Below are 23,567 nucleotides of genomic sequence, written 5' to 3'. Positions count from 1 at the left end.
TAGTGGGTAGAGTGAAATGTATTCTAGGTTGAGCTTTTCATTGGGTTTGTAATGTCTATATTTGAATTAAAGCTTTTGTTGCCAAAACTGAGAGCTTAGAACCAAGGGGCAACATCAATACACATATACTACCAGAAGTTGACTTTTCTTCTCTTCCGTAACTTTGTCAGTTGTAAACCAATGTGGTTAGAACTAAAATGAGATATTTTGCAGCATTTTGCACATCCTTGATACCTTCTGTCATCTCAGTAAAACTATCCAATAATATATTTTGAGATTTCGTCTCTTTTAATTTGGTTTTACTTCAGATTCGAAGAAATGTGACCATCTCACAGAAAGCTCAATTTGCAAATCTGGCTTCACTGAAGCCCAGTTTCTGCATTAACACAAATGGCATACTAAGAGGAAGGATGAAAAAGGATAAATTGCCCATTTTACAGGAAAGATTTCCCTCAAGACTTCATGCTCATATTGAAACCCACTTGCACCCTTAACACTTCTATTCCACCTAACAGCTATCTATAGGAGCATTTACGCTCATAAGAACAAACTTGTTATAACCCAAGTTATTTCGCAAGAGCCATCTGTGTGCATTTATCGCCCAGTAACCTTGACAAGTTAAGATTAATGAAATAGCACATCAGCATCTGTTGAAAGCCATCTTGAATGTTATGGTGAAACCCTGGGGCCCAAAAGACAACAAAGCAAATCCAGGAGAGAAAGTGAAGCTGAAGTTGCCATCTCAGGTTCACCTGTTTAGCAGTTTACCATGCCAAGGTTCTGTGTGAGGATCATGTATGTCAGGGGCAAAATTCTAATACAAGATGACAAGGAGTCGCCCAACACAATCCACCAAAGTATGGCTCCTTGCAGGCCACAGGACTGGGGAAACAGGGGGTTAAACCCTAACTAAACCATGAAGCACACTGGGTGACCTTGGGCCAATCGCTATCCTTTGGCTTAGATGGGGAGAGGCACTATGTATAATATTGCAAGTTTCTTGGAGGAATACAAATCAAATAAACCGATAAATTTTAAAAGCTCAGGCATTCTAGAGCTTGCTGTATAATCATGAATGCATATGTGAACTGCGTGTTGTTGTTGTTTTCACGCATCTAAAATATTTTCAAAAAAATAAGGTAATATAAACTACCCTAACAGAATTGTTGTGAGGATAAAAGGAGTGCAGGGAATCCATGTAAGCTGCCTTGATAAATATAACAACACAGAAAAATCTATTACTGGCTGATGTAAATGAGCGGTGGATTGCCAACTGGTATTAAATGTGCATACCTTTCAAAAAAGGACACGGATGGGTAAATTTTTGCACAAGATCATTAGAAAAGCTATGGGGAAAACATTATTTTTCTAAATCTGGCTGTTTCCCCGAACCTTTAAATCAAGGCAGGCATCTGGGGAATAAAACAAAGGAAACTCCTATTTGTTTGAGTATCTAGGGAATAGTGTACCAGTTATCACTTGCCAGCAGTTAGGATTACTGCACTTCACAGAGACTGGTTTTGCAAAATAACCATCTTATTCGCTTGCTTTCAGGAAACTCTCCTCCGAGTTTACATAACATCTCCTAGTGACCGACTCCACTGAGCCAATAATGGCCAAACCTAAAAAGTAAACAGCATTTGGAACAGAAGCAGTCCTAATATAGTAAATACTGTAATGCTTGGACAGCCACCAAAGAAAGCTATATTAGTTAACCCGATTTCTAGCAGACACTGCTCTTTTCACTGCATTTTTAGTCTCTTCCTGTACAATGTAATTAAAAAGGGACACAGCTGCAAAGGCACAGCCAAAATTCAAGACTCTAAATAGAAAGCAACTGAAGGCAACACTGTGTTATGCATTTTAGAAGCCAAAAAGTCAGTCCATTATCTTTACTACCCATTTGGTTACATTATTTGTTTCTTCACATGACTATCAGCGCTAGTTTTAGACGGTTAGCTGACACATCAAAAAACTGAGTGAAACTTGAAAATTAAGTGCCCTTCGTAAGAACATGGTGGATATCCTTAAATATTCATTTCATGAAACTAAGCAAAGTTCACTTACAATAAAAGCAAAGGACGATAGCCAGTGGTGCCCACTGCCCAAGTGAAATACAAACTTGCACAGCCAACCTTTCCCTCTCCCCTTGAAGGCCTCTGTACCTCCTGAAAATAATCTTCAGTGGGTTAGGAGACTTAACAACATTGTGGGACAAACTATTCCACTGGATCCCAAGCTTGCTCTTCTCTCTATCTACAATGGTTCCACAATGAATTTACTACATAAAGAACTCATTACATTTCTGCTTCCAGGGACCAAAATTACCACTGCCACATACCGGACAATTCTGAAAGCAGGTTTAATGCTAGGCTGGCACCAGTAAGTTTGAAACTTGGCCTTAATGGAAAAATTGACCCTCAAGTTCATTGGAGTAATTACAGCAGACCACCTTTGTGCTCTTTGGGTCAGTTTTCTCAATTATATAGATACAAAGAACCTGACTGGTGACCTCCAGATATGCATTAACACTAATTGAGAGAATGAAGTACAACCCAGGGTTTATTTACTGCTAGAGTTATGTATTCCTCTTTTGCTTGTATGGGTGATCATTTTTCCTGAAAACTAATAAAGCACTGCATTGGATTGTAGGAGAAGGACTCTCAAAATAAGGTTGAGAGTTTTTCTGAGAGCCAGTGTGGTGTAGTGGTTAAGAGCGGTAGTCTCGTAATCTGGGGAACCGGGTTCGCTTCCCCGCTCCTCCACATGCAGCTGCTGGGTGACCTTGGGCCAGTCACACTTCTCTGAAGTCTCTCAGCCCCACTCACCTCACAGAGTGTTTGTTGTGGGGGAGGAAGGGAAAGGAGAATGTGAGCCGCTTTGAGACTCCTTCGGGTAGTGATAAAGCAGGATATCAAATCCAAAACTCTTCTTCTTCTTCTGCCACCCTATTTCAAGTGATCCTTCTCCCCTTGCAATCCCAAACAATTGTCACTGCACAATATTAAGTCCCCCTGACTCTCTGGAATTGATTGGGGTGGTGGTACTGGGAGCTTTGAGGGAGGGACATAGCCCTTGTACAAGCTTGTCTTCCACACACCTACAATGATGGATATTATCCAGAATGGTTAATATTTGACCTTCAGATAGGTGATTTCATTCTTTCCTCAGTTCACTGATAAAAAAGCATAGCTCACAATGAAAAAAAAGCAGAAAGATAAGTGGAGAATAGAAAAAGCAACTTGAAAGCAGATGTTTTCCAAGTTGCAATGGAAGAGGTGGGAAGAGCTGCCATAGATATAATTAGGCAAACAGTTCCAGGCAAGGGGAATTGTCCCCAGAAATAAGAAAAACATGCTTTATTCAGGCAGCAAGTGAGAACACACAAGAGCCCAGACTGAAGGAGCCCAGACTAACCATTTACAAAATCCATACAACTTACAAATGAGCATCAAAACCTTCTCTACTCAAAAGTTCTCAGTCCTTCTAACTATTGAACTAATCCAGCATATGCAGCAGAAAATCAGATGTTAAAAAGTTACATTTCTCCTACAAGAAACAGGGAACTGTTGTCTTCTATTTGTGATCTTGAGCAAAATTAGTGAATCCCACTTGGGGTTGTGGCCAGCTTGGTGAGATCTGAGAGGAGAGGACAAGGCAAGCACTTGAGCTGTTCCTGACATGATAATAGATGTTTCATGCCTGGTTAGAAGATGCAGTATATACTGCTCCTGCCTTCAATACTGACTTCGCTATACAGTTTCTTGGCTTTGTGGATCCTTAGCAGGACCTTTAGCATAAAAGTGAGAGAGCACAGTTCTTGCAAAATTATTACAGTGGTACCTTGGTTCTCAAACTTAATCCGTTCCAGAAGTCCGTTCCAAAACCAAAGCATTCCAAAACCACGGCACACTTTCCCATAGAAAGTAATGTAAAATGGATTAATCCGTTCCAGACTTTTAAAGACAACCCCTAAAACAGCAATTTAACATGAATTTTACTATCTAACGAGACTACTGATCCATAAAATGAAAGCAATAATCAATGTACTGTACTATAAAATAAATAAGACAGTATTGTAGATGATAAAATTTATTTTTTTTAATTATTATTACCTGCACTGATGATAGTCATTGTTTGGATGGGGGGCTTTTATCCATTTCTGCAGTCACGCAAACAATTAATCAGTAGCTGAGCTGGGTTCCACACAGTCACAAAAACAAATTAACCGGAAAAGCCTCAAAAACAAAAAGGCAAAATAAATAGCAAAAATAAAAGCTCCAAACTTAGTCCGTTTGACTTCTGAAATGTTTGAAAACCAAGGTGCAGCTTCTGATTGGTGCAGGCGCCCCGGAAACAATAGCTGACAGCCGCATCAGATGTTCAGCTTCCGAAAAACATTCGAAAACCTGAACACTTACTTCTGGGTTTTCGGCGTTTGGGAACCAAGACGTTTGAATACCAAGGCGTTTGAGAATCAATGTACCACTGTATTCAGTTGTAGAATTAATCCCACACTGCCCAACTGACTGCACTGTAGAAAACTGCCTGGACACTGTAACAAGGGAGCTCTTGTTTTTCATAGGAGAGAGTCTTATAAAACTGGACTACAAGTTATAAAATCATACAATGTTTCTGTTTGCCTGCTTATTTTGAAGTGCCCACATTGCTACTTTTCAGATATTCAGGGTGAACAGGAAAGTAAAGTTCAGGTTAAAGAGTTCCTTGCCATGATTTATACTCGCTTTCGCTTCCAGTATTTCACGTTGTTGCGTTCTCATCATCAGTTTCAGAGGTTCCCTCACATTATTTGAATTTGGGCCGGCATTTAGTTCCTCGTCTACTGAGATCGTATCTATTTGTCAAAGTATAAGAAATCTGTCAGCAAATGATGGTGTCTAAAAATGATTGTTAACATTTCCTGTTATTGAACTCTGGAACCAATACCAATGCATCTGAAGCCCTGATAACAAGGTATTTTATCATCACTACAAGTGTTTTGGTATATATATTTTTTTATCTGTAGTGACTGGGCCAAAGGTTTCGATCTGGAAAGAATGAATCTATCTTCAATGTTAATTAGATCCCGAGCCTACACCTTCAAACAAGGAGGATTTGAGATCTAACATCTGAATTTAATTCATTCCACAATACCCTTTCCGCTACCCAAGCTTAAACTACTTTGGACAGACGTGTTCAATCTACTTTGCTGTTTATAATCTGATTCTTCTGAAAACATAAAATAAAAAAAACACCATTGATTGGCATTACAAGTAAATGGACAAAACCATTTGCATTTCTTGCCTGAAGTGGAGCATTATGGGCAAATGTTGCATGAGAATACTTGAGTCTCCCCTTGTTAGAAAAATAGATACCTATAGATGTATTTATTTAATAAAATTTATACACCACTTGACTATACAACACGCACATCAAAGTGGTTTACAAAAAGATAAAACAAGAAATTCAAGAAGAAAAAAGAAAAAAATGCAATACTTTAAAACACACTAAAATTTAAAATACTAAAAGCAGATTAAAATTCCCACCAGCATCTGGGTAGGCTTGCCAAAACAGGAATGTTTTCAGCAGGCACCAAAAAGAATAAAGCAAAGGTACCTGATTTATATCAATAGCCAGGGAGTTCCTAAGTGTAGCTAAGTCATTGCATTCTTACAAATGTGCAACTGGTATTATGTAGCACCAGTGGCAGTGCAAATTCTGTTAATCAAAGCAGTTGAGTGGGCACACGTGGGGAAAGGCGTCTTATGTAGCTTTTTGTTTAGAAAGCTCCAATAGCCATGGGTTTGAGGCAGAACACTTTGAAAACATGCCAATATATTAAATTAACTGGGTATTGCTATTAATCTGCATTGAAAATTTAACAAGCTATTTATTTAAAGAAACACTACTTTTAATATTAGTAGGCTTTCCAACTATTGGTCTTGAGTATATGAAAAAGTGTTGCAAGCTTAAAAGTTTGGACTGCTTAAATCATTTTAAAGAAACTGAAGCGACAGCATGATGACTATTCCATGACAATATGGAGCAGGAAGTCTTTATGCCCTTCCTATGGGAAGTGCAAAGGAAGAGAATGCTAACAAGCTGCAATGTTTCAGCATAAACAGTTTTAGGCTCGTTTGCTTATAACATATATGCTGATTTTCTCTGCAAGCAGAAAGAAGTCAGCTTTCAACAACAATAAAAACTGCATAACTATAAAAAGCAGGTAATTAAAACACAGAGCGGACAGAAATAATAAAACTATCCCACTATTAGAGTGTCTTAAGTGTCAGGTTTTTTAAAAGGCAAAAAACACATCACTAGTGAGGTCATTCCAAAACCTGGGTGCCACAACTGAAAAGGCCCTCTTTATCATTAATATAAAATTAATAATATTGCATTTATTATTCACTCTTCACCAGCAGGTCCCAGGGTGGGTTTCAACAATTTAAAATTAAATTAAAACAGTTACTATCACCAGAATAGAGTTATACAGATATTTGGATGGTGGGAAGAAGAAAAATTTCAGAATCTAAGCAGCGTTCCTGGATGGGTTCGTATGGAAAAAAGGGATTCTCTATATATCCTATTTTCAGACAGTTTAGGGCTGGATTGAAGGACCTGTGGTGTTGGGCTACAGTGGTCATCAGCCCTGACCATTGGCTGTGCTACCTAAGGGAGTTGGCATCCCTAGTTGAGAACTTGCAAGGTCAAACCAAGCATCCTGAACTGAGCAAGAAATAACTTGGTTACTAGTAAAGATGGCACAGAACTGACATCATATCATCTGACCTGCTATCTCCAGGCAACAGTGTGGCCATCCCATAGTAAAATGATGTGGCTACCCAGAAGGCTAGGTGTGCCAGTGGTATCACAATTGCTGCCAGTATCAGAAATTTACTAACCAATGACAGCCATAATACTTGTAATACAATCTGTGACACATTGACAGCATGAAACACTAACTGCTATTGGATTTTAACAGAAACAAATTTGCTAAGAAAGCCAACTTCTATCAAGTAGTTAAAATAATAATATTTTGAATTATCCACATCAGTTATGGAAGAGGAACAGTCTTAACAAATCGTTAGTTCTTTGATTCCTTGGAGACAATATGCTTCATCACCCTTAACATTTTGAGCAGTACATTAAGTATTTTAGTCAGTCTGGAATAACTATTGTCTGCTGCAATTCAAATGAACCTATGCACAATAAGGTTTTTTAGCTTTGCCCCTTTTACAGAAAAGCTGTTAGAAGTTTTAAACATGGGTGCATGCTTGCCAAATGTGTGTGTGTGTGTGTAAATTGTCTGTAACCTATGTTTTTGCTTCAAGACAGTCATAATGCTTAAACTGAAAAATCCAGTTTTCAAGATGCTCTGGAGTATGTTTTGCATTCCTGATCCCAAGGAATTCAGAACATTAAATGTCAAGAAGAATTGAGTTCTATACTATTGTGCTTGCATGCAACAAGATGTAGCTAAAGCTGAAGGCTATCTTTGCAAGAGTTAAATTTCATAAAGAAAAACCCCAGTATAGGAGGATTGTGATACACCAAACCTTTATTTTCCTTTATTATTTTTCAACGATTTTATACGATGAATGGATAAATCCATTTTTTTATCTCATTCAACAGGGAATTGAGTATCTGAAAATTTATCACAAACAGCAAATATAGGATACTGTCCACCAGCAAGTTAAGTTGTGCAAACCCCAATGAAATGAATGTGAGCTTTACAAGTCTTACCAGGGAAGCAAAACCCTTACAAAATGTTTCATGTGATATTGCTAGCAAAGGCTGCTTTTATTTTAAAGAGTGAAAGGCGGGATATCAAATCCAAACTCTTCTTCTTCTTATTGTGAGCCTCAAGATGCCATCAGGCTCCAGCTTGGAAGCTCTGACTTTCCGTTCTCCTCCTGGGGGAGCGCATCTTGGGAGTCTGGGGAGGATGCCAACCTACGGCATGGGGTGGATGAACAGGGATCAGAAGGGGAGGCAAGCTCAGCCTTGACTCCCAGGACAAGGAGGTGCCTCTGAAGAAGGGACAGACCCACCTACCTACCTAGACATAGTGAACAAGCTCCACATTCCTGCAAGGCACAGAAATCCTGTGAGTGAGTACACTACAACTTCAGAAGAAATTAATAGCTCCTGTGTGGTCTTGAATTTCTTGCCCTGGTCTTGAACTCACGAACTCTGGCTCCTACTGCTAGCCCATTGTGTCCTGCCGCCCCTTCGCCTGGTAAGAGTTTTGAGGCTACAATAGCTCTCTACCTGCTACTGAGTCTGTGCTGTTGCTTTGTTTCAATAAAGCCATCCTTCGTTCCAAGCAAGAGTCTCTGCTAGTGCCGTCATGTGTTGGGTGGGAGCCAGGACAGCTTTCACCAGGAGTCCATTATTCCACTCATGTCTTCCTTTCCCCTTCTGACAAGCATGGCGAGAGGATCCCCAGTCTTTCACTGCAGCTTGGAGCTGGGGTGTGTGTCTGGGGATGATCCCACAGTTGAACTGTGCTTGGAAACAAAGTGCACTATAGGGAATCTCTTTGGAAAGGCTATGGCCCCAGCTGGGTACTGCAGAGAAACTTCCAAGAACTGTACAACCCAGCATGAAAACCAAGCATCAATCTTTCCTTCTAACAGCCCAGCGCTAGAACACAACCCTCAGCTCCCCTTCTCATGTCAGGGAGGAGAGATGTGAGGATAAAGCCCTGCAAAATCTTAACCTTCTACCCTCACTTTGCAGCTTCAGCCCTAGAGCCAGAAAAGACAGCAGGGATAGGCCCCAGTTTTGTACAATGGTCAGGAATAATTATTTTTATTTATGAGATTATATCCCACCTTTCCTGCAATAAGCTTAGAACATTACACATTCTTCCCACCCTCCTGTTTTTCTCCTCACAGTTGTTTGAGTTAGAGAGATGGTGATTGGACCAAGGTTATCTGTGAAAGGACAGAATACTGTACAGCTTTCCTTAAGGAGCAGAATCTACAGGAATCTTCTTAAAGAAAGTAGTTTCCAGTGCATGCGTTGTTCAACAATGAGATCATTACTAGCTGAAACTTGGGAATTTGAGTAAGGTAAAGGTAAAGGGATCCCTGACCATTAGGTCCAGTTGTGATCGACTCTGGGGTTACAGCGCTCATCTCGCTTTATTGGCCGAGGGAGCCGGCGTACAGCTTCCAGGTCATGTGGCCAGCATGACTAAGCCGCTTCTGGTGAACCAGAGCAGCACACAGAAACATAGTTTACCTTCCCGCCGGAGCGGTACCTATTTATCTACTTGCACTTCATGCTTTCGAACTGCTAGGTTGGCAGGAGCAGGGACGGAGCAATGGGAGCTCACCCCGTCGCGGGGATTCAAACCGCTGATCTTCTGATCAGCAAGTCCTAGGCTCTGTGGTTTAACCCACAGCACCACCCGCGTCCCCCAGGGAATCTGAGTAACTTGCTTCAAAAACTGTCTAGGTTTGTAGAAGTCTTTTTAATGTATTTCTTATAGATTGCTTTGGCAAGTGACTGATTGTTACCCAACAAAGCTTTTGTTCCTTTTACACTTAAATGTATTAACTAGCTTAAACAGAGTCAGATTGATCCGTTACTGTTTGCTCCAACTAGCAACGACTCTCTCAGGAACTAGGTGCAGATTTGCACAGCCCCACTACCCAAAATCATTGAGATTGAGAGGCCATAGATTAATGTAGGGATCTTAAGCATGCAAAACATGGTCTTCATGACAGAGTAATAGTCTATCCTAAAATACACTGTATAGACCAAACTTAACAGAAATAAGTTTTATTTGTAATTTAAAAGAAATTAATCCAAATAAGTTTTGATTCTCCTTCTCTTTCAGCTCCATTATCTATGTTTTTCTTTTTCTTTTTCCTGACACTGGTCTTCTGCCGGCTGGGGCTGGATACTGCTGCTCCAGGCTTCCTAACATAAGGATGAAGAAATGCTTTTTGGCTACAACTTGCCAAGTAAGTCAAACTACTGCTGAGCCAGCTTCGTCTTAGATCAATCTAATCCAACATCCAATTAAGTTAATTACATTTGTAACCCCAACCTGAAATGGCAACATTCACTCCAAAGCAAGAAAGCACTGAGGATGTCCAAACATTACTGTATAGCCCAGCTTTTATTTCACCCTTTCTTCAGCTCAAAACCCTGAAGAGCTTCCTAAACATCATTCCTTTTGCAGCTTCGGCATTTTTAGAAGATGTATAACAGTAGCTCAAGGACTGCCAATCAGTGCAGCAGTCTTTTCCCCTGGCAAGCTAGTCATTCAAAGCAACAACGACCTTTCAGTAGAAAGCAATGCTAATCCATACTAATGTTTTAATTCAGAGATGTATTTCTAACACTCCTATTTTCCAATTTGTGCTAATTTTGGCAACGTATAAATCTTTACGCAGATATGAATTGCTTTGAATCAGTTTCATGCTTGCCTTCGCAGCACCCAAATCCAAGAGGATCATTGTGCATAAAAAGATAAAGGTTATTTACACAATTAAATCAATAAAGCTCTACCCATTGTGATTTGTATTATGAAGCTACTGGTTAGCTTTTAATTGGAGAGCTGCTTTCTTCAGAATTAACTGTGCATTGTAGATGGTATTACAAAATTTGAATGTATTAGTCAGCGTTCTTCAACCTTGGGTTCCCAGATGTTGAACTACTACAACTTCCATCATCCCTGACCATTTACTAAAATGGTTGGGCATTATGGGAGTTGTAGCCCAGCAACAAACTAATGGCAGACTTTTTGCAGGGAGAATTCTATACCTTTTAATTTGCTAAAAAAAACAACACGCATTTTGATGCATTCACAAAAAGATTCTGGCTGGAAGAAATCAGCTTGAAGTTTTAAGATTTGGGTTCTAATATTGTGCTGGCTTCAAATTAAGTTAGTTAAACTTAAGATCCCATTTAAATCCATGGGGCCTGAACTTTATTGACTTAGCTTGGAAACCACTCGTAGTTTATGAAGCTGTGGATGAGTGGACCCATCTTGCCATGTGCTTAGCTTTCGTGCCAAGACCCTTATTTTCAGTAGGGCAAAGTTCCCCATAACATTTGAACCAGGGAAACGTGGGCTAATGTCAGTTATAAAACCAGAATAAGAAGCAGATATGTGGTTCTGGTTGCACAACCTGCATAATCTGTTTTAGAGTGTCTGAACCCTGAGTAATTAACCCTGAATGGACAGCTGTCTACTGTGTTGTTCCTGAATATTCATCCTTAAGTTACGTCTTTTTTCCACACAGACTACCTGACCAGAACTGATTAGCTCTTTTGCCCTGTAAGTGCAGAGAAGTTATGAAGCTAGAACTAAGATACAATACAAGCTTCTGACTGTCCAGAGACTACCAACATCATTCCAAACAACTATCTGTCTCCACTAAAGGACTAGCTTCTCCTGGTCTCAGGTTCCCATAAATACACGAGACTCCAGTTTTGTCTTCCTGGAAATGTATAATCAGGAGTTCAAATATGCTCTCTCTCAAAACCTTTCTTCTCCACAGAATTTTGCATATTCTCTGAAAGCAAAGTCTGTTCAAGTAAGCAGCATGCAGCCAGCTAAATTAGATTAATTTATATTATTTGCTTGATGTTAATTTATATTACATTTATATAACTTGCTTTACATAAGCAGTTCAGTTCTGCCAAATGCCTAGAAATAAGTTTTTGTGGAAATTACCTTTAAAATGTTACAATGATCAATCATTTTGGATAGTGTTTTATGCATCCATTCTCTGTTATTGACAGCCAACAATTCTTCAACTCCTGTGGTTTGATTTATAACTACATAACTTTTGGCTGGCTCTCCAACACTAACTGAGAGGTAAATCTCAAGAAACAAAGCCTGCTATACCTCTGCAGTCATTGTTTCTTAAAAGCTTGTCATTAAGGGAAGTCAACACATTATCAATTTAAAACTCTCATCTGTGGAGGCATTTTGCCTGGGTGGGGACCAAACCTATCAGCAAGCAAGAAATGAGATTGAAGAATAAGAAGAATAGACCAGCTTCAACTGTACACTTAATGAAATACTAAGGAACGAAAGTAAGTCAGCGGTGGCGGGGGGGGGGGCAAGAACAGATATGAGGAATGTCATTCTTGTAATCAGAAAGTGAATTTATCGGACATTGTTAAGATCATGAAACTAACTGTTCCAAAATATTCGGAAATTAGAAAAGGGAAAGCTGCTGATCTGAAGTATTCCCAGGGGGTGGGGGATGACTTTTCCATTTTTACCCACTCTCACATTGTTCTAGAGTCCAGCAACAGATCTATTACGTGAGGTTGCTGATCAAGATGCTTGGTACTCAACCCAGCATATCACCATTTCCAAAACTTCTATTTTCATATGCAAATTTTCTGGTAAGAAAGCCAAAAGTTCTAGTTCCTCAATACAGTCCTTTTTATTTTCTCTATCAGGTGACCAATCGGAATACAGTGGTGCCTCGCAAGACGAAATTAATCCATTCCATGAGGCTCTTCGTATAGCGGTTTTTTCGTCTTGCGAAGCAAGCCCATTGACAGCTTAGCGGATTAGCGCTATTAGCGGTTTAGCGGCTTTTAGCAGATCAGCTGCTAAGCGGCTTATCAGCGGATCAGCTGATAAGTGGCTTAGCGGCTTAGGGAAAGGGAGGAAAAAGGGGGGGAAACCCGCAGGAACTCGCAAGACATTTCGTCTTGCGAAGCAAGCCCATAGGGAAATTCGTTTTGCGAAGCGCCTCCAAAATGGAAAAGCCTTTCGTCTAGCGGGTTTTCCGTCTTGCGAGGCGTTCGTCTTGCGGGGCACCACTGTAGTGTGAAAACTGGCTCAAGGACAAGAGGACAAACGTAGAGTGTCCTGTCTTAGATCCTAGAACAGGGTTTCCCAAACTTGGGTGTCCAGCTGTTTTTGGATTACAATTCCCACCATCCCTGACCACTGGTCTTGCAAGATAGGGATGATGGGAGTTGTAGCCCCAAAACAGCTAGAGACCCAACTTTGGGAAACCCAGTCCTAGAAGTCTCTTAAAAACATAATACCATTTTTTCTTTAAATATTAGCTCCACAACAAGCAATTATTTGCTCTTAACACTCATGCAGAAGAACTCTAAGTGAGTTGCAAAAGCTATTAACAATACTGTTCATACAACAAAAATAATCTCAATTAGGCTACCTAATTTGAAACAATTCTGATTCTTGGCATGGTTTTGAGGTGGTAAATCAGCTAGAAAGAAGAATCAACTGAAGAAGACAAGCAAACAGTTTGCTTAATTTAACAGCTGAAGTCACAATAAAAATGAAGAAAAGTTCAGAGCCCTCAAGCTTCAATAAGATGCTTCCTGGGTTACTCAAAACCATTTATGGCTTTAAAAAGACATAAAAAATAATCTGAAGAAGAAGAAGAGTTTGGATTTGATATCCCACTTTATCACTACCCGAAGGAGTCTCGAAGCGATTAACAATCTCCTTTCCCTTCCTCCAACACAACTAACACTCTGTGAGGTGAGTGGGGCTGAGAGACTTCAAAAAAGGTCACCCAGCAGCTGCATGTGGAAGAGCGGAGACGCGAACTCGGTTCACCAGATTACAAGACTACCGCTCTTAACCACTACACCACATCTGGCAGTCAACGAACATGTTTCAAAAGAAGTTTACAAGAGCAGCAGGTAGTACATGACATTTTTACATGTACTATGAAAACAGCTCCACCTTAAAATCAGAATACATAATAAGGGTCATATATCAAGGATCAAGATGGACATTAAGAATTCTAGAGAATGGAATAAGTTCCGACAACAGCAGCAAGAATACTCATCGCAAAATATTGGAAGACACAAGATCTACCCACTCTGGAAGAATGGCAGATGAAGATGATGGACTATATGGGACTGGCAGAAATGACTGGCAGAATCCGAGACCAGGGAAAAGAGTCGGCGGAAGAAGACTGGAAGAAGTTTAAAGACTATTTACAGAAATACTGCAAAATTAATGAATGTTAGAACGATGTTGGACAGAAATTAAGGGGTTTCCAGCTGTAATGCTTAAGAGATATGAAAAATAAGGTTTAGAAATAAGTAAAAACTAAATGGTGAGGATTTGCTGAACTAACAATTTGAATTGGAATACAAGAAAGGGAGGTATGAGGAGGTCTGGAAAATAAGTTACAAGAAAATAAGTAATGGAAATTCTATGTGTTTTTAATTATTTTTGTATTTTTATATTTTTGTATTTATGTTTTTGTTCTTTTTACATTGTATTATTTCTGGAAAACTTTAATAAATATTCTATATATAAAAAAGAGAGAATGGAATAAGTTCTTGGACTTCAACTCCAAGAGCAGTCTGATAGGTGCATTCTGTCTTTTCCTGCCAAGAATTATAAAAGGATCAGTTGGCGAGTTCACAGTCCAATACTTTATTAAATAGAAGTAATGTATTATTGCTATTAAGCTGAAAACATACTTCAGGAACAGAAGCTGGACTTGGAATTGACACATAACCTCTTTGGATAAATCATACTATTGAAGGATAGGGATAATTTGGCTTTGCCATAATTGCTAACTAGCTGAATACTTCTGTTTCATTTTGTAAAGTGTTCTTCAAGATTCAAGCTTTCTTGATACTGCACCTTTTAATTCCAATATGCCATATATTAACCCATTAGGAAGTCTGTTGTCCAGGAACTGCCACAAAGTTTATTCTATCAACACCACTGAGTTCTCTGCTATTTTAATAACCAAAAGCCTTGAGCTCAATAGGTATAAAGGTATTTCTTTTCCTACAGGTGGGTTGTAAAGTAAATCAACACTAAAATAATTGTGTTATTCCGATTACCAGTTGCATATCAGCAATACCACACCTCTCAAGAAATCAGTTTTGCATAGGTACCATTGCTGGTGAAATGACAACATTAGCATTAGCAATGTGACCAAAATGCTGTTAGACTATGTTGTCCAGAACCCTTTAATTCCTCATTGAACAGTTACCTTCTGCTGCAGAGCAATTGCAACCACATGGCAGCATGAACAGCCATCCAAACAGCCTTAACAAAGCCTTGCCTTGAAGTTCCATAACACCAGGGACCAGCATATTTGCCAAATGAGATGCCTTGGGAACTTACGTTAAAGCAATGAGCCATCCAGAATAAGTCTCAATGCTTCTTTACAATTCTATGATTCTGTGTTTATTATCTGTGAACCTACTCAACAATTCCACCTTAGTATTTTGACAACAGCAAGTTCACGGTGATCCATTATAGGGCATTACAGCTGAGCTTATGAGGCCCACAGAGACTTTCCAGAGGGATTGCTCTTAACTTGTTTGTGTGTTGAATGCTGCCATTATGGATGGTCAGGGATGCTTAAGTTTCCATTTGCAATATGTTTGCCTAATCCTTAGTCATGCCAGGGCAAAACAAAAAGAAAAATGGATCCAAAATAGCTTGGGAAGAGATTCAGTTTTTAGACATCCCAATAATAAATAAGTAATTCAGTATTTAGGGTTCTTTATCTTTTTTTAATTAATTGGTTTGATTCAAGGTTGTATCCAACACCACAGAGAGAGTGAGTGTTCCACTCATGCTTCTTCTTCCTCTCTTCTCCCTGTGCGCCCCCAAAATTAAATCCAGGGATTTCCCACCTCTGGAACAGGTTTTGAAGGTGAGAGGGGATGCAAAGGAGGGGGAGTTCCATTGGACAAATAGAGGTCTATTGCACAAGGAGAATGACCACATGGGCTACAAAATCCCGATAAGTAACAAAGTGTTGGTGCTAATATTTACTAGCAGTGAGTGAGGCATCCAGTTGTGTGATTTTTGTATTTTAAACAATATGCATTATTTCAGATATGTGGCAGCATAACTAGAAGATGCTTGTGTTTTGTTGTGACTGTGTTTCATCAATATCATCTAGACAAGGACAGGAAAAATCTTAGGCACTTGGTTTACCCAGGTGACCTCAACTTTGAAATGTTCATTTTGTTAAAAAGAGCAGTGGCTGTTACTTGAAAGCATTTAAAATAGTTTCCCTGCCCACACTCTTCACTCATTTCCAAATATCACCTAAGTGTTACTACTACTACTCCTCTATGCCCTCAAATCTTACTGATTATTAAGGAATGTAGCGCTCTGCTCCTTGGAGCAATAACATTTTTTAAGCGGCACTCATGTGGGGAAACATACATTTGAAGTAGCCTTGGCTTGGCTTCTCTCACTCATAGCTATTTCTGAAGCAGACATTATTCCCACAAACCACACACACACATTTCCAACAAACAGGGCAGGAATAAGAAAGTGGAAGTGAGTCAGGAAGTGCCATGTGGAGCCTCAAAAAAACCTGTGATGCAGCACCAGAGAAACTGGAGCGAACCTACTGCCTCTCACCCAGGCATCTCTTCTTGCATGTGTAATGAGACTTGTGGTCCTCTGACCCACCAGATCCTTGAGAACGCTAACCACTTTCCAGATGTAATTGCTAATTTCTGTCAGATTCACCTCTGAAGCAAGTGTGGCTGGGGGGTGAAAGGAAAAGGAAGGATCCCCACCAAACAAAGAGTTGTTTAATATCCTCTTGCCTCATTCTGCAAAATGTCAAATGCAACAGCAGGCTGTGTGCACAAAGCTCTGAGCACACTCTACCACAAGCAGATGGTTGTTGCCATGGGTGGAGGGACATGAAGGGTGGAACAAGTTAAGTGAGGAAGCCAAGTTCAAGATGTTATTAAGTAAGGCATGTTTAACTGAGTAAGAAAGAAACCAAAATGAGTTAAAGCTGTCAAGGCAGATGAACGGTCAGGCGAATGGCTGGCAAACATATAAATTTGTAGCATAGGACAGAAGTAACAGAGCCTCATCACAGGTGAGATTTGGTTGATACATTTTATGTACATTTAGACTTTAACATAATTGTCCATCTGCTTTTTGGGGGGGGCATGTCATCTCCCTTTGACCTCACTGTTTACAATTTTTCCTCTATATCTCTACACCTGCCAATGGGGGATAATACTTCAAACATCTGAAGAACTTGACTGCAGTCCGCTGAAAAATATGCCTTAATAGATTTGTTAAAGGTGCTGCAAGCCTCTGTTTAGATCTATGTTTCTCACGTCCCCCTCCTTTAAGTACACCAAGTTGTTCCATTATAACTTTTTACAGTGCCCACTGCTTTCAGCCAATTAAAGCGTCTCATTTACAGGTTCCATTTTTTGAGTTTTCCACAAAAAAGCAGCCAGCTGTTCTTTCCCTGTATCCCAGCTCACCATCAATATGCACGTGCAGGAAAACAATCCTTAATTGTAAATGGGGGGTGGGGGGTGGAGTGAACTCAATGAAAATCTAGAAAAGCTTCACCAGTCAGTCAGGTAAAGCCAATGTAAGAAGTGTATATGTTATACGAGCAGACAATAACAAATAGCAGCTGAATATGCACAGTCACAAATCTTCAAGCCACACAGTTGACTACAAATGTATGGATCTTGCTTACGTGTAGTTTTGACAGCCCCCATTTTGCTCTTATTGAATTTGTGTCCATAGAAGAAATGTGAGTTGACATAATCATCCTCTTTGGTTTACTTGCATTAGCAGGTGAGTTATTTTCCATTAGTCCAGTGTTCAGCAACCCAGCACCCTCCAGTTGTATTATCGCTACCATCAACCCCAATCAACAGCAGCTTGCTGTGCTTGCTGGTGATGATGGGCAGTGTTCAAAACTCACCAGGTGCCTTTTGCACCTGGCTGTCAACCAGATGCCAGAATGCCTGACATCTTCACCATCTGGAGGTGCATACCCGAGTATCACTGGATCTTGACTGTTTTCTCACACTAAACACCACATCTTTCACACACTAAACACCACAGGCCAAGATATATGTGGACTGTCCCTGGATCAAGTGACTTTTCTTCTTTAAGTTCTCAGGGTTCTTAACCTAGCTCAAGGGTGTCATCTGAACTAGCCAGATGTTTAGCTGATAATCAATCACAGTCAGTCCCATCATTTGAAAAAAATAAAGACTTTAGAGCAGCTTTGTCCCAAAATGGCAACAAGTCATTCCACTCTGGAAACTGTGACCTTGTTTTAAGGAGCCATTTGGCACCAGGCTTATATATTTGAGTTTCTAACACTGACTGATGGGAGTTTTAGTCCAACAGCATCTGGAGGGCACCAGGTTGGCAAGGGCTGGGTCAGCATGCAGCAAAACAGACAGGAACGCATTTATCATTCACCATAGCAAAATGTTCCCCCCAAAACCACACACACAACCCCCTTATTTGCGTAGAAGAAGAAGAAGAGTTTGGATTTGATATCCCGCTTTATCACTACCCGAAGGAGTCTCAAAGCGGCTCACATTCTCCTTTCCCTTCTTCCCCCACAACAAACACTCTGTGAGGTGAGTGGAGCTGAGAGACTTCAGAGAAGTGTGACTAGCCCAAGGTCACCCAGCAGCTGCATATGGAGGAGTGGAGACGCAAACCCGGTTCATCAGATTACAAGTCCACCGCTCTTAACCACTACACCACACTGGAAAATCTCCACAAGTTTACTTGAAAACTAGGAATTACAGCTCAGTTTGAGTGAAATCACTAACCCTAGAGCAGATTCAAAAGTTCACCTGGGGACATAGCAGAGCTTGTCCCAGAATGTACCCTTCTCCCATTTTTCATAGCCTTGACTGTGCTTCTCAAATAAAAAATCTTCTCTTTTTGTGTGTGGAAAAGAATACTCTGCTATATGCCTGTCTGGTTTTTTGCTTTTTTAAAATCTGCTCTTTAACTAGGCCTTGTTAAGTACTGTTTTCAAAGATTTACTTTGAATATGTCCCACAGGCATGATCTGAAGATACATGATGCAGCAGACTTTCTGAATAAAGCTAAGGAGCTATGGATCTAATCAGGGGACTGTCAGAGAATATGCTTTCTTAGTTATAACTATAGATGCAGAATCTATTCGAGCACAAATACCAGGAGCAAAAATGGATTCAATCAAACAATCACAATTTTGCAGTGGTTTTTCAAAGGGTGCGGCAGGAAAGGATGGTAAGTGTGGCAGGAAGATTCCAGGACAATCAAAAGAAACATTTTAGTATAGTATAGTATAGTATAGTATAGTATAGTATAATACACCATGCTTATGGTATAATACACCATGCTCATCAAAAACATTTTTCTATTTGCAAAATCAGAGCTAGAGCGACAAGTGATACTTAAAGCTTATACCTCTCATTGAGTTTGTATACATACTTAAGGTACATATGTAAGAGGCTTGTTTATAATTATATTGTGATGAATGATTCCTGTTCTTATGTAGCTGAATTGTTTTATTATAAAATAGCTGTGTTCTATGTTATAGATCAAGCCCTGCTATTGTTATCACCAAAAACCTTGGTGTGTTTTTGTTGCTTTTTATTCTGAAAGTGTGGCCCCAGAGGGGGGTGGAGTTTGAGAACCACTGCAATTGTGTAACACCTACCTTTGGACTTGCTGCCTGTTTTGTGACATTTTGGTCAGTTGTAACAGTTGTCACTCTACTGTGACAAATGTTATCACTATGTACTCTTTAATCCATCCACCAGGAGGTGATATTTCCCTGGTGAACTGCAAATCCTGGTATGCATCTGCTAACCAAGTTGAGGTTTACAGGGCAGCTACTCCGTAGTCTCAATGTTGTGCTAAGCCAGGGCAAGGAGAAAGTCCACCCCTTAGATACACAGGCAGCATGTTGGAGTTCTATACCCCTGGGCTGACAACAGATGCACTAGTTTTGTATGGTTTGCAGAAAGCAGAGGCACTGAAGGAATTCTTCCAGTTCCCAAGAAGTCACATGGTGTTCCCTCAATTTGTTTATCATTCATTACAGAAACCACATTCCTTAACCATATGGATAAAAAAAAGGATACCTTACGCAGTGCAAAAAACAGCACGCAGAAGATGGGCAGGATCTGAAGAACAAGCAGGCATGTGTAGGAGATGCCTGCAGGGTCAAACCCATATAACCAAATGCTTTTGAGAGTATACTGGTTTCTGTCATCAGTAGTACAAACAGGACCCAGCTGCCTATCTCTGGCTTTCCCAACCTGATTAAAAATCTGTACTCTGCCAGGTCAACTAGAGGAGGCTCTTCCACCTGACAGAGGCCATAGAGATCCATGAGCTATCTGCCAGATACAGGTCAATCAACTTCAGCATTCCTTCCCATCGCATACTAGAATAGCCAAGTCGTCAGAGACTATCCTGGTCTCGTACAAACCACCAGCACAATGCAGAGTGCCATCTACTGCATACATAGGATGATTGCTCAATGGGAAAAAAATTAATATAACCTTGAAACAAAGTGAACACACTACACAACTGGCCTGTTTTTCTCAAACATCATGTAGACTTTATGGCTTGAGCACGATTGATTGTGACATGGAGAAAATAAAACAAAATAATCTGACAAGAAGAGCATTGAAATAAGCTGTTTTGTGTTTCAAATGCATTCCTGATTTTATTGTTACACCAGCAGTAAATAATCCATGCAGCCATGTTCATCAAAAGCAATTTGATTTCCCAGCAACACAGTCCAGTAACAAAGATGATCCATTGGTTGACTGTGATCAGTGACCTATTAATACATCAATAAATCTCTCCCTTCAATATCATTAAGATTTGGGGGGGACGGGACAACAACACAATAGTTTACTTTTCAAAGTTTTTTTATACTTAAGCCTAATACTATTTTTCTGTTAGATTCTGTTATCAACATTTAGCTAAAGTAATTAAGTCTAGCAGATCCTGAATAAGATGATACTGTCAGACACCTGTTTCATTAGAATGAGTTATTCTTCTGCATTTGGCCTAACATGCCGAAACCGCAGGTCGCAAAAAGTAAAAGTTATGAGATATAAAAGCATTAAATGTCAAGTAGAACAAGGAACCTATTTACTTGAGATCTTGGTATACCAGATTTGCAAAGTTTTGCAACTTTCAAAGGAAGAAAATTACTAAGATCACTCAATGTGAGTAAGTTTTCATTACGAGCCACTTTACCATTTACTATCTTGTTGAAAATTTCATTTCTGCATAGCGGCTTTGACCTGTTTCACCATTGCAAAACAAAAAGCTATTATGGTAGGCTATATCAAACTTATTCTGGCATATGTGGTTGAAAGTAATTTCCCTGTACTCAGTGTTAAACCAACACAAAGTGCTTATAAACCTGACGGAACAAAAGAATATAGCGTAGTAAAATCTGGACGAACTGCATACATGGGGCCTTGTACTCTTCTCTACTTCCATCAAAATTGCTTCTGTAGTGTACGTTTCATCAGCTTTATTTGAGCAACTTAATTAAAACGCTGGCTGGCCTTTTAGATCACAGGAGAGCAAGGACTTCCTAACAGGCTGCTGCAGAGAATCCTTTAAAGAGCTCTGGGTGGAGGGAGCAACATAGCAGCTCTGACATTTAACATGACATAAAAGTCTACATTGACTGAATTTCCCTAGACACGCTGAAATACGATCCACGCTACATACCCAAATTTTAATTGAATGCAACCATAAGACAATGAGGTGGGGCTTAACCAGGAAGACGCCAAAGCTTCCATAGTAGCCATGGGGAAGTACTCCACAAAAGTTCAGCAACAGGCCAACACACAAACATACATACAACCTTTGTATCATCTTTACAGTTTCGCTTGTGAACTTTTGGCTGCCATGTGCAGATTCCCTGCTGCCAAAGGTAACTGAACTTTCAGATCAGCTGGATTCCATCCCAGTCCTGAGTTCACCTATCCTGACAGACCAGTGCACTTCAGTCATTCGACAACTGGAACATTACAGGCAAAAAGCCTCAGACAACGGAGCGCTGCTGCACAGCGATTTGCATTCAGCTCAGCCTGGTTCTGCATTGATTCAGCTTAACAGATAACTTTCTCAGGAGAAAGGGCAGGGGGACAGAAGACTTCCTACAACTGGGAGGAATCACTGGTTGGAATGCAGCCACGACATACTGTCGCTCTAAGAAGCCTGAAGAGGGAGGGAGGGAGGGAGGGAGGCGGAAAGACCCCTGTGCCATTTCCCCACTGACTTTCCCTTCCTGGAACGAAGGGGTGAATTAAGAAGGAAATCGCCCAGCAGGCTTCCTGACCCTGTCCCTTTGGAATGAAAAATTGGAACCAAGCCAATGTCCTCCCCCCCCATCCAAAAACGCTCCTTCGCCAGCAACTTGTGAACCCCCCTCCCCTCTTTTTCAGCCTGTCATCAAGTTAAGACGGGCCCACGTAAGGAGGGGCACGGCTGGTGTGCTAAGATAAAGAGGGGATGCAGCACCGGGGAGGATGGAGAAGGGGGGGGAGAGGGAGAGGGGGGGGAGCAAGCAAGCAAGCAAGCAAAGACTCCTCCAAGTCACTGCTGCTGCTGCTGCAGCAGGAGCAGCAGCGCCGGCGTCTCCCTCCTCCGCCTCTTTGCCCCTGCACGCCGCAGCCTGCAGCGCCTTCTCGCTCTCCCTTGCCAGCCAGCCGCGCGAGGTGCATTGATCTGTCCGAGGCGCCGCTGCTGAGGAGGAGCCGAGGCACGAAAGCGCCCAGGGAAACCCAACGGGGAGGAGGGAGGAAGGGGTCGCCCTTGCTCCCGGGCGGGCGGTCCCTCCGCTGGCGGGGCGGACCCTGGGAAAGGGCTGGGCTGCCCGGGAGGAGGGGAGAGCCAGGAGGCTCCGACGGGCGGCACCGGGCACGTCCCGCGTCCCCCAGCTCCCCAAGCGCCTCGCAGGAAGGGCAGCGCCCGGCGGCCGAGTCCCTTCCTCCCGCTTCTCCTGGCCAGCCCAGGCAATACCTGTCCTGCCGCCCCGCTCCCGTCTGGTCCCCGGCCTCCGCCCGGAGGGGGACACTCACCGTCCGGTGCCGCTGCTGCTGTTGCTGCTGACGGTGCCTCCCCAGCCCCGGGAAGCAGCCGGCGGCTGTCAGCGCCGCTCCTCCTCCGCCGGGGGTCCTCGAGAGGAGGAGGAGCAGCAGCGATCTGCCCGCGGTGGCCGCCATCTCTCAACTGGAAGCCGCCCCGCTCTCCGGCAGGCAGCGCTGCGGGGTTGCTGGAAGGGGGCGGGGAAGAGTCCCCGCCGCCGCCGCCACTCCCCGCGCGCGCGCATATACACATACACACACACACACACACACACACACGGAACCAGCCAATCGCGCGGCTCCGCCCTCCCTGGAGGGCGCGGGGACGGAGTGTCAATCCCCGGCCAGCCCGCCGCCAATCGCCGCCGAGGAGCTGGGAAGGGAGGGCGGGACAAGGCGCCTCGGGAGCTGTCCGTCAACGGGGAAGGTGGAGGGGCGGGAATAACTGAGCGGTTTATGAAGAGGCGCGCCTAGCTCAGGTAGAGGCTGAGGGGGTGTCCTGTGGAGACGCGTACAAAGTGGGTGCTGCGATCCCAGCCGCGAGTCCTCAAGGGTTTAGGCTGCAGTCCTGACCTCAGCCCCATTGAATTCAGTAGGAATTACTTCTGTGTAGACGTCGTGAAGGTTGCGCCGGTGGGAAATCTCACCCTTGGCTGCTGTTTGATGCCTGGCTGTTGGGGAAAGCGCTCGGCAAACGC

The 23,567-nt window shown here is 41.8% G+C and overlaps 1 protein-coding gene across 2 annotated transcripts in view; it reads right to left on the bottom strand.

Annotated features, from left to right (window-relative positions):
* MCU (mitochondrial calcium uniporter) overlaps window positions 1-23,077 on the bottom strand; it is an 88,195-nt gene extending 65,118 nt beyond the window's left edge. Inside the window, exon 1 of one of the 2 annotated variants that reach the window (XM_079976457.1) lies at window positions 22,864-23,077. In XM_079976457.1, coding sequence (XP_079832583.1) covers window positions 22,864-23,007 — 144 coding nt within the window. In that variant the 5' untranslated portion in view covers window positions 23,008-23,077. The remainder of the gene's footprint in view (window positions 1-22,863) is intronic. The other variant, XM_079976458.1, reaches the window with a different exon arrangement.
* Between the last annotated feature and the right edge of the window lie 490 nt (window positions 23,078-23,567).

Source organism: Podarcis cretensis (assembly GCF_951804945.1).
Source record: "Podarcis cretensis genome assembly, chromosome: 5".
NCBI lineage: Eukaryota > Metazoa > Chordata > Lepidosauria > Squamata > Lacertidae > Podarcis > Podarcis cretensis.
The sequence above is the reverse complement of the archived record's forward strand: the minus strand, read 5'-3'. Positions and strand labels throughout refer to the sequence as shown.